This window comes from Cyrtonyx montezumae, unplaced genomic scaffold (assembly GCF_038088225.1).
Source record: "Cyrtonyx montezumae isolate F1298 unplaced genomic scaffold, pur_monq_1.0 scaffold_13, whole genome shotgun sequence".
NCBI classification, from domain to species: domain Eukaryota; kingdom Metazoa; phylum Chordata; class Aves; order Galliformes; family Odontophoridae; genus Cyrtonyx; species Cyrtonyx montezumae.
Genome location: NW_027071859.1, coordinates 19519129 through 19539042, shown reverse-complemented (window position 1 = coordinate 19539042; position 19914 = coordinate 19519129). Strand labels below are relative to the sequence as shown.

General features: G+C 40.0%; 1 protein-coding gene across 5 annotated transcripts in view; it reads right to left on the bottom strand.

Moving 5' to 3' along the window:
- Window positions 1–7221: 7221 nt before the first annotated feature.
- Window positions 7222–19914, bottom strand: part of ARHGEF10 (Rho guanine nucleotide exchange factor 10) — a 108094-nt gene continuing 95401 nt past the window's right edge. For all 5 annotated transcript variants that reach the window (XM_065730771.1, XM_065730773.1, XM_065730774.1 and 2 more), the window contains 3 exons: window positions 17540–17714; window positions 10666–10788; window positions 7222–8568 (listed from right to left, as the gene is read on the bottom strand). In XM_065730771.1, the coding sequence (XP_065586843.1) occupies window positions 8066–8568; window positions 10666–10788; window positions 17540–17714 (801 nt within the window). In that variant the 3' untranslated portion in view covers window positions 7222–8065. The remainder of the gene's footprint in view (window positions 8569–10665; window positions 10789–17539; window positions 17715–19914) is intronic.

Sequence of the window (19914 nt, the reverse complement as noted above, 5' to 3'; positions counted from 1 at the left end):
ATGTGTTTACACAGAGGTGTTTCAGCTTGGGGTGACTGAGAATGGCTCGTAGATAACCAGTGACTGGGAAGTAGCATATTTATGTGTATTTAGGGGTCATCTGTGCCCTGTGGCCAGGGCCAGCAGAAGAGCTGCACAGTGAACACTGCAGACGTTCCAGTCTGAGAAGCTAGGTAGCATTTGGCTTTGCAGTCTTCATTCTCTGCCCTCGCTGAGCATTGTCAGAAGCAGATCAGGTAAAACAACTCTGTTCTTTTTATTATTATTTTTTAATTCTAGCTTTTGGCAGCCCAAGTTTTCTGAACCCTGGCCTAATGCTGGTTTCTTCCCAGTCCCCTGTGAACATTTGTCCTCAAACCTCAAAGTGTAAACAGATACAACATATTAGCTGACATATGCCAACATATTAGCATATTTTTGCAATTACTGCTGCTCTGTGGTTCATAGGCTGGGAACGTCCCATGGAGAATAAGGCTGCTCATCAACTAGCCTTGCAATTCTTTGTGGATCTGAAGATGGTGCAAAATCTGTGGAAATCATCTCAGTTCTATTTCTCCAGTTTTCCTGCAGCTTGAGGTCGCTGAGGCTCCACTTGTAAGTAATGTACTGCAATAAGCATGTCTGGAGGGCAATATATTTCTCACTTAACTTAGACACTATATCTTAGGATGAGTTGAATCATCCTTTGGTATTACCTGTTTCTCTCCATTAGCTGTAGTCATGCTGGTGTAGAAGTAAATGATTAATTTTAAACATCTGAATTGAGAAATGTTGTCCCAGTGTCGAGTAGGCTCTGCACTGGAAATAGGAAGATTGCACCTAAAAATAAACTGGGAGACAAAGGTAGGCACTCTTCTCACTTTTTAGACCACACCAGGATGAACAAACGATTCCCAGTTTCTTCTTTGAAGGCATCAGACCCTAATGGGTCCAGTGGAGAACAGGCCAGCAAAGTCCCTTTTTGTACTGGGTGCATTGTGCAGCCTGCTCTTGCACAGTGTCACGTTACGGGCACATGTCCAGCACACCAGGTAGGACTTGCATGCCCATACCGACTAGGCTTGCTTTCACAATGTGCAGAGCTGTTGGTAGACTATTATTCTGTGGTTTAGATTGACACAAGGACATACTGGACAAATAAACATTACAACATCAAAATTCTGGGAGCGTCACAGGTAAAACCCAGTAGTATTTCACCTGTGCATACTGGGGTAAGTATCAGGTACACAGTGGCAGTAGCTGATAGCAGTGGTTCCTGCAACATCCAGAGATCTGGTTCACAGCCAGAAGCCAAAATGTAAGCAAAACAAAATGAATAGGGGAAAAATACTGGCTTCTTTTCCTCATCCTGTGTTTGACAGCTTAAGGCTTGTGTGTGAAATGCTTCTTTTTCTATAACAGCCTCAAGGGCTGGTGTGATTGCTATTGCTGGCACAGGACAACAGCTCATTATATTTCTGCTGAGCAGCAAAATAAATCCTGTATGTCTAGAATACAAAAAGCATACGTGCTGTAGGCATGTTACGCAGCATGTATTGTATTCAGAGAACAGTAGTTCTGAGGACTCAAGCTGATCTACCTTTGTTTATTACATCCTTTGTGTGATGTACTCAAATATTAGAATTTGAAGACCACCAGAAGAGTGATCAGCTCGTAGGAGTGGTAATAGCCACGAGGAAAAATAGATGGTGAAAGTTTCTTTGGGGTTGGGTTGCATGTTTTTATGTACCAGAGACAGATCAATATTGTTTTTAATTTAGGAGAAAAGAACAAGGAGCATAGCAAAAGAGACTGGATTACTGAGAGCTGTATCACCCGAAACAGTGCTCTGAGCAGGCAGAAAAGCTGTTAATTTGGTTAAAAGTATTTGGTCAGGTTAAAGGATGGTGGATGTGCAGCATTTACTTAGGTGAACCATTGGGATAGCAAGCACGTTATCTCCTGGTTCACTAGAAAAGACTTGAAACAGAATTAAAACCTAACCTTGTTCTTTGCAGTACTATGAGATATCCCCGCCAGTGTTTCTTCCCAGCCATAATGGGCCACCTCACAGCCTGTCTCCTCAAAGTACATCCACGGCCAGCACCACAGCTTGGGAGCTAAACACCTCATGATCTGTAGGTACGTTCCTTCCACAATGCTGGCACACCAGTGAAGTGTCACCACACAGAGGTACAGGCTGCAGCCATCTCTGCTTGCTCAGGCACTGGGGCTGGTGCAGGGGTGGGACTGGCTGGAAGATCCCACCTGGCGCAGCCTCCGGATGCGTGAGCAGCACTCCTGTGTGCAGCAGCACAGAAGCAGCTGAACTCAGCTACCTGATGGCATCCGTAGCTTCTGATCTGGGTTAAGAGTTTCACAAGCTGCTCACAGGAACATTATAGAAAAGTTATTTAAGTTACAAATCTTAGCTAAACAAAAATACCCTGTCTCATTAAAGGTCGTGCTACCCAGTTCTCCAGGAAATAAACCCTTTTTAAAAGAGCACATTAAAAAACACTGAGCACAGCCTCACAGGTGTGTTCTGCAACTCAAACGCTCAACTGGCAGAGGGAAGGAAACAGAAGCATCCACAGGAGACAGCTTTTACAATTTGCTTATGTAGGTGTGAGTTAGCACATATCTTCATGCCAGCATTTAATGTGACCCTGATGCTGAAGGTGAAACCCATGGTGTTTCTCTCCAATTAGGACTAATAGCAAAAACCAGAAGTACATGCTCCTGCAGCCAAGCTGTCTCTGATTTCATGAGTTAAAAACCTTTCTTGTTGGTATTCAGGAATGCAAATGCACAGATTTTAGTTGGAATTTGGTACTTCTGAGCCTGCAAAAACTGCCAGTGGCTCACCTTAACCTTCTGATGTCAAAATATCCCTTAAATAGGGTTTCTAGTGAATGCTTACAATGATTTGCTCTCCCCCAGGGCATGTTGTCTTCCTCCTAGGTGCTCTGGCTCATCTTCTGGGCTTGGACACATGTAAGTGATTACTATGATTATCCCTGGAATATAATAATACACATATCAACAGAGCATGCAGTTCTGCTGTCAAGGTGTGCTTTGCTGTAGGAAAAAAAAAAAAGCCCTTTGAACACCTTTGAAGGTCGTGCTGCGAATGACTAACTGCCTTTTATTGAGCAGTCAATGGAGCTTGGCCACAGCACTTCAACTGCTTCTGGTCATACGTCCACATTGTTGCATTTTAAATAGACTCACGTGGATCTTCATTTGCCTGGAAAATTTTGAGATCCTTTCCGTGCTCTTTCAGCATTGCTATTTTCATGTTTGGTTCCCGGCGGTTTGGTAATGGCGTGCCTTTAAGGACAAGTACAAGGCAGCAACAATCCAACTAATTCTGCAGACCTTGAGCCACGTTTCTGAAATCGGATAGCAGAGAGATCCAGCAAAGCGGGTCCAGCATTTGTGAGAAAAGTAGAATTTAGATCCCACGCACAGCTATAAAGATGGCAAGTCTGAACAGTGATGGAAGTAAACTAGAATTCTGAGCTCTGGAATGATGCAGGCAGCTTACAATCCACCACAGACTGACACTCTTTGCAGCAGTCACTGGGGTTTCCGTGATAGGGGTAAAGTCTGTGCTGGTATCTCTGCTCTCATTACAACAGCATAAAATGTTTAAAAGCAGTGGAAAGAATCAGCCTCCGTGTGCACCTATTTCTATTCCCTCACTTGAGGGACCGCCCCGCTCCTGCCCAGTATGCAGTGTGGGCAGTGCAACAGCCACACACATGGAATGCCTGCAAGGAGGAGCACGGCTTAAAGGGCTCATCGTGGGCTTAGCAAGCTGTAATGTCTTTAATCTGTCTTCTTTTACAAACAGGCTTCAAGTCACTTTACAACTCAGTTTCTTCCAAGCTACAGATAATATTAATCTGCCTTCTCAACAGGGTTATTAGTGCAGGAAGTATTATTACTATGAAGATATAATAAAGCAATCAAAAATAACCCCATAGTATCAGCCACTGAAATACAGACTGACTCCTACAGAGCCCTCCATTAATTGCACTTTTCAAACTGCAAATTTTTCCTACCAAATGCATCTCATAAGAAGCAATCTGTCTCTATGCACTTAAAGAATCAAATTGGGCTTACAGAGAGGAACTGTGAAGTTTAAGCACTAAATCACAACTCAGATCTTTCCCAGCATTGTGTCACATCTCAAAGGGGCAGTGTGCAACCTGTGACACTCAGCATCCCACCCATTCAGCAGTGGCAAATTCCCGCTGGGTCTGAACCCATCTTGAGGTGTGCAAGTTTACAACGTCCTGCAGCCATGGCATTCAATTTTGTTTTGTGTCTGCTACTTCAGCAGTAAGAATGGCAGGGAAACGAAATATCAGTGCACTCTGGGAGAGGGACTGAAATGTCAGTGTTTTCCTGAACAATAAATAAAATAGACATGGTGTTAAAAACGAGAACAAAGGGCAGGCTTTGAGAGTTGTTCCTTTTATCTCTTTTCAATAACTCTTTATTTGTAATAGTGCAGGTACGCACAGAAAGGCCATTCCTGAGCCTGCTGCATAAACCCTCAGAATTTAAGCACCATCACGGGACTCTCTATACATCCTTTAGGGCACGTTAATTGGGACGAATTGCCAGTTACCAAATGAAAATTAATTTCCTCTGTTAGTGCTGTGCTCTACAACACTCACTTGGAACATTGCCTCTCGTGTTTATGCAACACGTGCTACCCAAATGATGCGTGTTCCCCGCAGACAGCATAGTGAAAATTTTCCTGCTCAGATACTATTTGTGTCCATCAGTACAGAGGTCAAATGTGCAGTGAGCCTGCATTGTTTGTACAAATTGCATTTGCAATTGAATCCTACAAAGTATAAAAACTTCTTTTGTCCTAATTACACGTTATTTCATTACTAGCAAGCCCCAAATTCTAGCTCTCTTGTTAATACAGCGGCCCAATAAACATACTTCTGAAATTCATTTTTAGCACATTTTTTATTAAACATTTTCTCAGCTTATACTTTGGACATAAATACATACGTTTTATGGCTCATGTTATAAAATACCCTACTATGTGTTAGAAAACATATACAGAATATATCATAGTGGTTACACTTTCTCCCCCTTTTCCCTAAAATCTTGCATAAATTCTATAAATCTAGCAAAGCAGTGCCAGAAAGCAAAATCCAGTCTACCCAGCAGCAGTTGGAAATAGCTACAAAGTCTACTCATTTGCTGTAAGAGAAACTTTGGTTCCTGCCTGCTTTCATTGCAAGACAATACCTTACCATGTATGCTATGTATCAGGAAACAAGCATTGCACGCCGTGCTCCATCACTGAAGATCTGGTTCAATGCATATTTCTAAAGGTGTACAGCTTATCCTTGTCTTTTCCACTTGGGAAGACAAATACATATATGTTTACTTTCAAAGCAGTATAAGTGTTAATGAGGGATCTATTTCTGTTCTTACTAAAGACAGTGGCAAAACATCAATGGGCTTTCTGAAGAGATTTGTACTTTGTTTCTCCTGTTCTCTTGATTAAATTAAAGAAAGTTGCATTTCAGCTGGAAAGTAGGATGAATATCACTTAAAATTTTCTCTCATGCCTCATTGCTAGCAGCTCCTGCAATAACTCCACATGTGGGTTTCCAGCTTAATACATGGGGTCTAGGCTTACCACTCTTAATTATAAAGATCCATGAAAAAGTGAGCATCGTCTTCCAGTCCCAAAAGCACGGACATGGAAGCCCACACCCAAGGAGCGTGCAGAATCACACCTGTGGCCTTTCTGCAGTAGTGTAGCAAGGGGCCTTAGGTCATATAGCTTTATACACAGGAGAATCATTTAACGTGTCCTTCAGTACACATACATTACACTGTACAGTGTAGTATTTCCACACAGTGGGCAAACGAGCAACTCCCAGGGACTGTGGACAAATGCAAAAAACACAGCTGGCCTTGAGCCCTCAGGCAAGGTAATCCAGGAACAAGAACAAGAAGAAAATTGGGGGCAAATGTTTCTGGCAGCCTGCCTTAGAGACACTCTTCAGTTTTCCACAGGGACTGATGCTGACACTAAGCCCATACCAACAGCAGGAGCACCCAGAGGACCTGGTAAGAATCACAGTGAAAGATGCAGAATAAAAGCACAAAGCAGTAAGGAGAACCCTAACCTACAATCCAATCTCTTACCAAATGTTTTCTGTGACTTCCTAAAGTTTGTGCTATTCTGGCTCCTTTTCTGAATTTAGGTGTGTATCTGATTGTTGAATTGCCTGCTTTGGTGGCAGCAGGAGAAGGTTTACTGCAGTAGCATTCCCTCTGACCTGGACTGCATGCATATGGCAGGCAAGACATCACCTTACTGCCATGCTCCATCAAACTTGGTGAGTAAGCCCATGCACCAACTTTAGAGCTGACTTGATTCAAGTTTGCTTTTCAGAGCAGACTGAAAATTCAGAGTAGACTGAAAATTCAGAGTAAATTTATAATTTACCGGGACAAGAAGAGTGCCAGAAAAAAGCAAAAAAGCAGCCAAAACTCATACTTGATTTTAGTCAACATAAACATCTGACAGACTTTCTGCTCTGGATATATTTAATTTACATTTCACGGAACTGGTGGATAGTATTAGAGTTTTTAACACATCCAAATTAAACCTAAGAGTGTTAATTTCTCTGTATCTTTCAGCTTGTTGACAAGAGGATATTTGCAGTGTCCTCATTCAACACACATTAAGTGCACTCTTTTTGAACGAGGTGTCTCATCACCACTTCTTGTAATATGTTTCTGAGCTGAAGGCTTTGTCTTGTATTTCACATACAGAGACTACAGTGCAAAAAGCAATGTCAATAGTATCCCCAAGCTCAAAATTCCTTTTGGAAATATATCCATTCATTAAGAAAAAAATGATTAACTAGGTCCTTGCGTAGAATTCAGCCCTCTAAAACAGCAACACTTTGTCCCACTGAGTGAATAAATGCAAATACATTGTGCACCCTATTTTTACAGGATCTGTTCACCAGACCGTGCTTGGCTGAATCTCTGAGTGAGCGGATGGGAACCGTATCTGTGCCATCTGCACTTGTGCAGTGACATTCCCTGACAGGTATTTGCCTGAGGACACAGGCGCAGATCTGCTGATGCAGGATGAATACCCACCGTGATTACTTGAGCTTCCCACAGGTGATTTCAGTATATTTCTGAGCTTATTATTTACAGGTGGGATATCCATACCTTGTTCATAATGGCTCAGTCCGTATCCAGCTTTGACACAAAACTGCCAGGAGGGGAATGCGTTACCACCAGCACTGCCATGCACAGCTGGTTTTTGTCTGTATTTTCTACTACGTGTGCCACAATATCCTTAGAACTTCCTCTGTATGACAAAGAATAGCAGACACGTTATATCCACTGAGAAAATTAATGGACTTTTTATACTGCAACTTTTTTCATAATACTGAGCATTAGAAATAAAAAAATCTGTTTTCTATGTTGAAAAACAAAAACAAAAAAACCCAAGTATCAATTAATATAATAGCATTTGTTCAGACCGACCTCCAGCTTATGGAACGATGTTACAAACCTTTATAGTAATTACTAATTTAATATTAGCTTCTATTAGGAATTTTATTGTTTAAAACTGTTTGCTAATCTGTTAAAATCTACAGCCCATGCAACGTGTCATTCTGGAAAAGGAAACAGCAGCTGATTTACATACGCAAAAACCAGCATGTGACATAGCACGTGTTCCTTGCCTTCCCTAAGTGCTATAGAACATAATGATGGGATTTATAAATGTGAATATAAATAAGACAAAAAAAATGTCTAAAACCTTGTTAAATGTCTGACAAATCCTTTCTGTGCTGAGTATGAAAGACAGCATCAATAGCTAGACATTTTCCAGTACCCTAATGCCACAGAACGTGTGAAGACTCTGCTTCAGATCACAGAATTATGTGATCAAATCCTACTGAAATTGATCCCACGGTATGAAGTCTATTGGTTTGGGTCCTAAGCTGGCACTTGCTTTATAAAGATATCAGACTTTTTAATAGCAGAAAGTATCTGGGATTTAGTTCACTCATATATTTAAGAGAGGGATTTGCCAGACCATCACTGAAGACACTAATTCATCTTGTCGTTGCTGCTTGGTCTTCTTGTTCACTCTTCTGTGTCCTTGGCCACCAGAAATTACTAATACTGAACTTGCTTTCACTTTCTTGGATCTCTGTCTTTTATTTTTAAAAGAGATATTCTGATCCTTCAAAAGCTCATAAATGTTACTGTCTTCTGGCCTGTGTTCTAGGGAACTTGATGTAAGGGACCCAGAAGATGAAGACAAGTCACTTTTTTGTGCAATGGATCCTGCTGAACCTCCCAGCCAAACTGAAGTATCGGGGTTGCTGCTATTGGAAGAGCTTGGCCTCTCATTGTGCATAACATTCCTCTGGTCTTTGTCTTTAGATTCTGAGCCACGAGGCAGGCTGTTCCTTAACTTGTTTTTGTTTTTCTTATTTATAGATGTAGCCATTACAAGAAACTTCACTGGCCCATTGTGTGCGTGATACGACACCATTCCTCTTCCTGTAGCCAAAGGAAAAAGACAAAGATTTTTGTTTCAACCATTAACACTCCACAATAACTACTTGATTAAATTTGCATAGGAATGCATAACTCTTAAAATCCTCTCATATGCATTCAGTCCATCTACAGACTGTACGTAAACAACTTACAGAAAAGGGTAGAAAGAAAAATCTATTGTGCCATCAGGATGTTTTGGGTCTGTGTTAATAAACCAGTTGGAACACAGCAGAACGAATTCAGGTTGACGTGTGCTGTGTTCACAACAGCACGAGTACAGAAATTTTCTACTAACTTTTTTTGGCATTGACACAAAAATAACATCCTGACTCTTCTGCAGTAATCTGCAAAGAAAATAAGTGGCTTTCAGTTAATCCTGCCATACCCCTGTACCTTTCCACAAAAGCATATGAACATCTTTTTCATTGCAGCAGCTGCTAGCAGTACAAGGAAAATTTACACATGAAAATCATAAGAATACATGAAAAATAAATGGCATAACACCAAATTCAGAAGCGCTAACAACATCAGTGTTTGGGGCTCTTACAGCAAGAAAAGAAAAAGCATTATGCAACAGCACCTAAAAGATGAAAAGAAGTTAGGCTATCAAGGAAAAGAGACCATCACTCTGCAACTCATCCCAACCGTCCCTAACTCCTTAATACATTCCAGGTTATGATAAAAAAAAGAAGTGCTTTCGCAGAAAGAGCAATGATATAAAGATGAATTATCAGTACTGGAAGCACAACTGGGAAAAGTGCAATTTTTTTTTGGTTCAGATTCCAAATGCTGTGTCTGAAGACTATAAATCTCAATGCAGTGCTGCCAAACCTGTGAAATCTGACAAGATCTAACCCTAAATAAATGCAATATACAGATGATTTAAACCACAACAATCAAAACAGAATGTGGAAGAACAAAATGAGAGACTGATTCATTCCGCAACCGTCCATTGTACTGCACCGATTTTTACCTAATATTGCTTCCATATCTTCTAAGAAACATTTGTCATGTTTCCAGTACCTAAAGGGGCCTACAGGAAAGCTGGGGAGGGACTTTTTATAAGGGCAGGTAGTGACAGGACAAGGGGAAATGGCTTTAAATTGGAGGAGGGTAGATTCAGACTAGATATCAGGAAGCAATTCTTTCCTGTGAGGGTGATGAGAGCTGGAAGAGGTGGCCCAGACAAACTGTGAATGCCCCCTCCCTGGAGGTGTTCAAGGCCAGGCTGGATGGGGCTGTGAGCAGCCTGGTTTAATGGGATGTGTCCCCGCTTGTAGCAGGAGCACTGGAACTAGATGATCATAAAGGTCCCTTCCAACCCTTTGATTGCTGCTGTGTATTTTGCTTAACATGGAGGATTTCATTTTCATTTGAAAAGTTACATATAGTATCTTTTCTTCCCTGAAGGAAGTTACAAGTAGCTCACCCCACACAATCTGCCAGCTTTCCTCCACAGTAGAATTGAAACTAAACCGTGGCAGGGCTAAGAGGTACTTAATAGGAATTACATACACTTGAAAAAATCTCGCTTCTGCTAGCAGCTTAAACATTTACAAAATGATCCAGCAGCATTCATATGTTTCAAACAGGATCATTTGAAACTAACTCACCAACGCATCTCTCCAAAATGAAAAATACTGCTCTTTGTCAAAAAGTGAAATACACGTTCTCATATGTTCCAAGTCTCTAGTTTTGGGAAGAAAGCTCACAAAAACAACGTACCAAATAACCAGTCAGAGAACACACTGCATTTGCATGTCTCTGAACCTAATGCATCTCTTCCCCAAGTATGGCAGAAAGATTCCCTGCAATGCCCTCTCATTCCTGTATTCTTTACTGTACTCTGATAGGATTAATGTCTATTCTTATTCCATAAAGAAAAAATGTTGTCCTGACTCAAACAGCTGAGACAAATCCAGGCAGGTATGTAGAAGCATTTCAAAGATAAGGAAGAAGAACAGATAGAATTTCATCACAAAGCTCTGACGAGTGCTTCAACCATACACATAGTTTGGCAGAGTCATTTGAACTACTGACAGGAAAAAAATCTTCAGCATAACAACACCGTACCAGATCCATTTGAGAAATGTCACTCACCAGTTACTTTGGGAATTCCCTGCAAGCGTGGCACTGGCAATGCCACTATTATGCCCAGATTTGTTCCAACCAGCAGTAAGCCATGGCACACCAGCAGACTGGTCACAGAAACACGCTGCTGCCCTGTGAAGTGCAGGAAGTGCTGTATTATTTCAGTAATCATCCTTGCCAAGGTCAAAGTAACCTCAAGCACACAATCAGCTGCACAGTCTCATTCAGCAAATCACACATCAGGAAGGCAAATACATCGTGGGGTTGTACCCAACTTTACATACGTCACGATTTAAATGCAACTGAACTCCTTGTATTATCTGTTCTACATCTCCAAACCACGGTATCTAAAAATAGACACACATTACCTTTACAAATATGCTTTTGCAAATTTGGCAGCGTAGACTTTTAATAATAAAACTGAAAGGCATTCAACCTCTCAGTGCTCAATAATGTATCACGACTACACGCTATACTTGAGACTCAAAAGAGTTTTGGTTTTGCAAAATAGTGTCAGAAGTACCACATCCACACTGGGGTTCCCCTGTACAACAACGTCACTGGCATACTGGGATAAATCCAGCGAAAGCCAGTTGAGATATCAACACACTGGGGGAAATAATGTACAAGGAGACTGAAAAAAACAAGTTGCCCGCACTTATCTAATGGAAGTGTACACAGGAGTCAGAATGTGCTCAGTGACAGGATAATACACCGCACTGGAACACGAGAAACTTGCTTTAAATGCAGGAAGAAAGTTCTTCACCATGAAGCTGGACAAACACTAGTTGCTCAGAGAGGTAGTGGAATATCTCTGTAACTGAGCATACTCAAAATTTGGCTGGACAAGATCTTAAGCAACCAGACGTAATTTGGCTTGTGTCAAGAAGATGAACAAAATGAACTCCAGAAGTCTATTCTATGACCTCATACAAATCTGTTTTACTGAAAAGTTTTGTTATTTTTATGAGAACAGTCATTTCTGCTCACAATGCTTCGCTTTCAAAAATGCCCTTGACAGGTTGGAGAAACGGAGAACGATGAAAATAATTCCTGCCTAAGTTTACACCAAGAAGTGTTTAAACTGTGTTGAAATCATCCAGGTTCACAGCTTACATGTTCTTGGATTTACAAGTCACGTTACGTGCTATGAGAGCAGCCATTCCCATCTTTATCAGAGCTCTCAAGTTGTTAATCATTTCACCAGTAAGTAGGGAATTTGGACTCCACTCTGATGTCACTTAGATGAACCTACACATTCCACACCTTGGAAAAATACCTTAATTATGGTACATCAAGTGAATGAATTTTCCATCTCTTCCTTTGAAGCTGGGCCAATTTACAGCTAAGAGTACATGAATCACAAGCCCAGCTGGAAAACAAGGAAGAAGCAGTTTGACTGAAGCCTGAAGGCTGAAGCACTCAACTGGAAAGCAGCAGGTGGACCACAGTCCAAGTCTTTCTTCACAGAACTTTACAAAACCAAAATATTTATCCGGTAATGGTGTGTTGTAAAAGGCACGCATCACCTGCAGGGCCAAATCTGGAATCTCAGCTTTGACTACCCTAAAACACATTCTAAAATACCCTAAATGCAATTAGGTCACACTCAATAGTTGCAATTAGCATGAATAAGTTGAAGAGACTCCACCTACTCATGCAGGCCTTCAGTGAGCGTGGTGGTTTCACACAGCAGTCGTTCAGCTCTACCACACCACTCTCACTCTAACTCCTCAAAAGAACAGAGAGAAAATGAGATGAAAATGCTTCTGGGCTGAGATAAGGGCAAGGGGATCACTCACCAACTACTGCCATGGAAACATAAGGAATAATTAGGAGAAGGGAAATTAATTTAATTTTTGCTTACTGATAGCATACTAGAGCAGAGACACCTATGCTTTTTCCATAAACCGTCATTATTTACATTGGTATTATGGCATTATCCCTCCTCGGGCAGATAAGCTTAGATGGTTTATGTCCACAGATAGATTAGAAGCCTTTGAAGGCTTTATTTATCTATCCTCTATGAGCGAGATGAATGTAGTTTCCAAAACGAAGTACACAAAAACACACCCTCAGCACTGGTTGGACTGGAGGCACAGATTTCTGCTTCAGGAGTGAGAGGGTGAGGGGCCGTCAGGCAACCACATGCTGTCCAAAAACACATCAAAACCTAGAGTGATGACATGTGGCAGCCTTGAGAGTGAAAGAAAAACAGTAATCCACAATAAAAGACCGCCAAAGCAGTACATACAACATGTGATAACCATTCGCCTCTCCTCAATTGTTTGCTAGTACAGATTTTACATTTACCTTTATAACAGGTCAAAACAAGTTCAAATGTGGATGCTCAGAAACCTCTGTTTACTGGAGCTGTCAAAAATCAAGATTTGAACTTTGTGATTTAAAGTTCAGGCTTGCTCAGGCCACACAGGATATCTAAGATCCCCCAACCCATGGCACAGCAAACACAAGGTAACTGCAGGATGGCCTAACCTCACTCCTTTTCACTTACAGCCATTTTACAAAGTGCAAACAGTGTAACTACAATTTCCAACGTTTTATTGTAGAAGACACCAGTTTTAATTCTGCCTGTTGGACCCTCTGTGGAAGACGCTCGTGTTTCTAATGCTTTTCCAAGTGTTTAAAATGTAAAAATAATATGCATGGTTCCATACGCCAACCCTGAAACAATGGACAACTAGTAATTGTTCCCAGTGAAAACCAGTCATGCTCCTCACTGTTTCTGTAGGCGAAAACAGCAAATTACCAGCCAGCAACTTAGAATCTTAAACACAGAACACAGCCTTAAGCGTGAAACATCTACAGTGAGGTCAAAAGGAACAGTGTTTGCTTTGAAATCTTTGAAAGCAGGAAACATCTGCATCTGAGAAATTACTTTGAAACAGCATATAATAACTGAAAAGAAAAAAGAGAGAGAAAATACTATTCAAATAGATAGTAGTTTTAAATTCTTACGTTATCTTCTACCCAAGGTTTGAACTCATGCTTTTATTTGTTATTTTGTGACTTTTATTTGTATATATTTCAAATAAATAAAAAAAAGGTAATAAAACTAGTTCTCTAGAACATGTTGAGCAGTCAGCATAGAAATCATCAAGTTACAAAGGGTAAGTCAGAAATACAACTGCCAAAAACAAGCGAATATTGCTTTAAATAAGTAAACTGCAATGATGGAATTGCTGAAGTCATGAAATAATCTTACCAAGATCTTGAGTTTACCAAGAACCGAAGCCACCAATTATATTTACACAAGGAGAAATAGTTTAAATGTGTTTCTGCTCTGTGCTCAGCCTTTCTCAGTTCTCATCTTCCAACTCAGACTCAACAATCACGTGCTCCCTAGGTACGTGCAAGGACATACTGGTGCATATCCTCTTACATGACCTTGCTCTTCCTGCTATATAAAAAACTGTCTAAAAAAGCAAATCAAATGGGCTGACCTCAGATTTTCATGCATCTTTTAATAATTTCTCAGCAGTAAAACCATAAAACAAACACATGTTATGCTGTGGCACCTGGTGGGGTGGGGACAAAAGGAAGCTCTAAGTCTCAATGTATGGTTTGTTTTCCGCAGAGAGGAAATGATATGATTTCTCTTTGCCTTTCCCATCTGTGTCCAGGAAACACACATGTGCCATTAGAGGAGATACAGATACAATCAGAGTACAGCAACGTTAGCAGTGTTAACGTTAACGTCTCCGTTCAGCAGGAGAACCTTTCATCATTCATATGAGCAAAGAAATACAGTGAACCAAGATCAGAGGAATCTCTTGAAAAAGCACGTCTGAGGAACATTTGTACAATGAAATTATTCAAAAGTGTCAAATGAAATTCAAATGAAATTGAAAACCAGATTATTAATAAGACCAAGAACAGTATACTCATGTGCTAATGATTTTATTTTTACTAACAAGGCTGTGGGAGATGTGACAAAGATGGGTGAAAGTTTACCGTTCAACCGCTGAGATTCAATCACTGGTCCTAAGTACTAAGCTAATAGATGAAGCACATTAGTGAGATGTTTACATTTGTCTTCAAATACCAATAGATTTTTTCTCCTACTCAGTATGTCAGCTAGCAAACAGCTGAGTTTAGGCTACTGAAAATCAGTCTCACTGTACTGTACAGTTGCATGCTCTATAGTGAGGATGATGCTCTTCAACTCAATCTTCTTTTTTTATACTGTCTTTGTGCTTTTTGGAGATACTTATGTCTCTAGTTATTTTTAAAGAGATCCTAAATTTGTTATACAACATTAGAAAGTATTTTATGGCTTGTAGTTTTGATGATATATAAAGCGATGGTTCTGTGGAGCTCTAAACATAAAGCTCAGGTTTACTTTTTCAGACCTGCATCCCCACAGAAAAACTTCCCACAGCTCCAGAAAATCATCAGCTTGAGCACAGAGCAGAGTTACTAGGAGTATCAGTTACATCCCTTGTACATCCTTATGGACTACCTAGAGACTGAGCACAACTGCACGACAGCCTGCAGGGACACAGCTGATAGAAGGTGTTCTGGGATATAACAGTTGTCCAGAACCCACTCAGACGTCTCAGCAGATTCCTCAGTCTTTTTAAGCTATTTAGCTGAGACACCTGACATGAAAATAACCAAAATCTGACCTATACCTAGGTGGCACTTTCCCAGTCAAACTCTTTCCTTCGCCAGAGCTCTGTGAACACAACACATAAAACATTTCTACAAATCAATCATGATTAAAAAAAAAATTACTTTTGGCTTGTGGTCTGCAGCTCTGTCTGCTTTTTTACATTATTAAACTCCACTGAATCATAATGACAGTAATTTCCTGTGCTACTTCCTTTATATTTCATTATTCTTTGATTCTCTCTTGCTTAGTGGGCTGCTGACTTATCTTTCTCAAAGTAAAGGAGGCAGATCCTTTGGAACAAAGAATGTAGGCAGTGGTATTTAAAGCTGTCTTCTCCCCAAAATGGGAAAAATCTAACATCCTGAGAACTGGTTAACAAGGGTATGAAAACCTCCTGCTCTGTCTTAATTGATTACTGCAAGCTCCCTCTAAATATAGCTTTGTAATTCAAGTAGCCTTTCTGACACAGTGACAGTAATTTTTTCTTTTACTTCTTTTGTATGTCAACAAAATAATGGTAATTTCATTATGTAAACAAAGCGATGTCCACTTCATGTCCTCTGCTTCAAGTGAAGATGCAGACGAGCTCTCCATGCAGCCTGTTAGGCCACTGCCACACGTTGCTGTTCCTACTAAGAACTTGGCAACAGGAGTCCAGCTTCAGGAAGTTATATCATGATAACTCTGCACTCTTCTTTTTAATCTCTCTTCCTAAGATCCTTAGCAATATTTTTACATCAGTTTCTTCTGACTCATTTTAATAGAAGCTAATTTTTTATGTGTTCTTTATGCATATTAAAGAAGTCTCATTGGATTTCAGAAAACTGAGTTGTTTCTTTTTAAAATTAAAAGATGTCCTGTTGCACATGCCACACTTCTAAGCAGTAATCAGTTCTTAAAGATCCACAGAAAATGTAAAAAATGTTCGTTTTGTAACTATGAAGCCACTTCATTCTTCCTCCTGTGTTTGATTTTTTTGAGTTATACTACACAGAGTTTTATTTATTCTTTGTTCCAAAAGCTCTTAGTGCTGCTTATTATGTAAACCTCCCACTACTCTGTCTTTTAGCCTTTGTTGCTGCAGCATGACTGGGATAATATAAGCATGCCCAAGAGCTGCTGCTACATAATTGAAATTCATTTCATTTTTAGAATGGATTCTTCCCTTGGAACATTTGCTGCAATAAGAAGTGCTGTTCTGCTCCTAAAATAAATTTCCATTTCCATTCACTGAAGTGCATTTTGGGAAGAGACAGAGAGAAAAAAAAAGGAAAAAAAAAAGAAACTAAAATGGGTAAGAATGACACCACGGAGATATAATTAGCTAAAATTTTCCTAAATGAAAAAATGTTACATCATCAGTTTTATTATTATGGCAACAACTACTACAGCTAAATCAGTTGGATATTTAGCAGAAAATGTGTGTAAGGGAGGCCCTACTTCCTCCCTCTTCCCCCCACAAACAGTAGAACATCTTGAAAGTTAATCTTTTTATAAACTTGCCTTGATCTCTTTGCATAACCATGATTAATTAAGTCATACAATCTACTTAACAGTAGGACATTTGCTGCTGGTCAGTAACAGCACTGCACTCATACGTGTGTTAGAAACATCCTGTCTAGAACACTAGAAATGGACATGTCTTTATTGCAAGGCTAACATGATCTTAAAGAAAACATGGTAAGGGTGAGAATGAAGGACTAAAATATTCTGATGCAGGATTTATACCCAACAAACATTTTTAATTTAACAAACTAAATCTCAGTACAAGAAAACACTGAATGTACTCCTAAACAGAGTATGTGAGTAGTTCTGCTGGGAGCAACGATGTAACTGACACTAAGCAAGTGCCTTGTTGGTTCAGAGCCTAGGCTGACTGACTCCATCATGTACTGTAATGCCAACTTCCAGAAGAAAATATTAAGCTTTGCAAAGGAAACACATTTTTCATGGTAGACTGCATCACTCTCCTGTTCTATGGTCACACACACCAAAAAAAGAATAATCCACCTGCTTATTTATATCATATAAATTTAAAACTGCGTCTCAACGAGCTCACTGCACACTTTGTTCATTTGGGCAGACAAGGGACTGTGATTTAGTAAAGTAAACAGTCACGAGATGGCTATTGAAGACTGAAACAGATGTTCTGATTCTGGCCTTATCTACAGCAGTCTGGAAAATAACAGTGATAGAGACAAAACAAAACAGAGTGCTTTTTTTTGTCATATGGTGTGATTCAGCTACCTGGCAACATATTGTGAACAGGCGTGGCAATGTTAATATCCTGGAGGTGTTTCAGTGTCTCAGTGTGGAACAGGCGAAGCGTAGATCCAGATGTGAAGGCAATCCAGACCCCCACTCCAGCAACAGCCATGTGAGAGATTACCATACCTTCCTCTTGATGAGCTTCAAAATGGTTCTGTAAGAAAAACAAATAATCTTTGAGGAAACGTTACATCATTCAACCTTCATTATCAGCTTCTCAGTACAGGCACTGTGCCCTATGTCCTCTGTGCCAGGAACAAAGCTCATTTTCTTTGCTTTGCTCAGGATATGTCCTGACTGCTGCGCAAGATTTGTTAATTTTTATGCTTTTTATGCTATTTTTTTTCTGAAACATAACATCATTAGCATGCAAAAATTCTCAGTTTGTGAACTGAAGTTCTAATTAATGTTGAGCATCTTAACAGTGACTTAAATAACGTATTTATTGCAAATTTTGCATGATGGGAACTGGAAACCCTATAATAGCTGAGACTTAAAACATTTTATACTTCTTTATTGATACTCTTTTGGGTAAAGTAACACTAATGAGGTTCCTGGGAGTGGGTAGATTTTTTTTCTAAAAGGTTACTTATACCTGCAGCAGAAATCCCCTCACTAGAATTCCTCAGACCTTCCTGTCTGCTCCTTCTGTAGATGGGCATCACATTCACCAAACTCTAGCCAACTTGGACCTTACCCAGTTAGCCAGGACTGCTGGTAAATTACTGAAAGTGGCTTGGCAAGCACTTCCACCAGCTCCTTCAGCACCCTTGAGTGGATTCTATCCAGTCACATAGATCAGCAGGTGTGCGAGTGGTGTAGTAGGTTGCTAACCATTTCCCCTTGGATTATAACAGTTTCACTTTGCTCCCTGGCTCTGTCATCCAGCTTGCCTTTTGCTCTTTTGCCTTCAAGACTTCATTCTTAAAATATGTTCAGCCTTCCTAAACTCCTCTGTCCTTTTAGACTTGTCTCCCAACAAACCCTGCCGATTAGGTCCCTAAATAGGCCAAAGTCACCCCTAAAAAAGGAAAAGGATAATAGTTAGGACTATATGAATGCACACAACAAGGTGATGCACAAGCAATTGCTCACCACCCCCCCGATCGATGCCCATCTAGAATCCCGAGCAGAGGAATAGAGGGATGAACTCCCACCTCCCTCAATACTCTTTCTGTACGATGTCACATGGTATGGAATATCCATTTGGACAGACACTCTAAAGAAAACAATTCCATCCCGGCTGAAGCTGAGACGAAAGGTCAAAATGCTCCTTCTGAAGACAAGTAGTAATGCCAGCCATTCAGGATCCAGTGCCTGAATTTTCTTCCTTCATCTAATGGCTTCACAGTTACAACTTCTGAATGGCTCCAGAAAGGCTGAAACCTCTCAACATATTTGTGTTAACATGTAAAATAAAGCTGTAGTAAAGGTCTTTAATTGTTAACAAGAAGTAGTGATATTTTGGTTTCATTTTTGTCTTGTAAGTAAGCAGTCTATGAAGTAAAACAAAGCCTTTTAATGTTGTGCCAGCTATTATCAAATACAGAGGGCTAATCTGATAAACATAAAATTTCCCTAGCTAAATAAATGGCAAACTGTTCCTTGGATACAAATTCCTCCCTGAGGGATACAGAAGTAAATATCTGCACTAATATTCACAGTTCTCATTATACATTCTTAACTCTGTATGTAGATAAAGTGCAAAAGTATCTCATTAATCATTTTAAAAGCATGCTTAAATCTTCTATGTGTTATAATTAAGAGCTACATTTTAGTTATTTGCATCCCAACTTCAGTAAGAACTCAGGATGAGTTCTTGGCCTAAGACAAGTGTGTTTTGAATATATTTGGGTTACGCAGTTCAATTTCTTCAATTAAATTCAACGAATAGATGAAGATCATAAATGAAGAACAGAACTCAAAGCTTTCACAAAATATAACTTCCAATACCTTACTTAGAGGTCCTTAAGTTATAAAGTATGAAGAGATAATTCCCAACAGATAGTAATCTGTGAACTACTACTTTCCACCATGAAATGGGCTTCTTAAAATTAAAGGGAATTACTTAAAAAGAAACTGTTTATGTTATTCTCCTGACGTTTGGTTTTATAAAAATGAATGGAGAAGTCTATCTTCTGCAGTGCTTCACTTCTAGAAACCATTACTATATTCTAATTTAACTCTTCTAATAACATCACTGCAGAATGCAAGGTCAGCACCTGTGACAGGCACATTCATAATCACCACTTCCCTCAAGTTAAATGCAATCATTTTTTTTATCAGACAGAATACACAGTACAATCATGAGCCAACAGAGTGCCCTGGCAGCCCCAAGGGCCCCACGTCCAGCA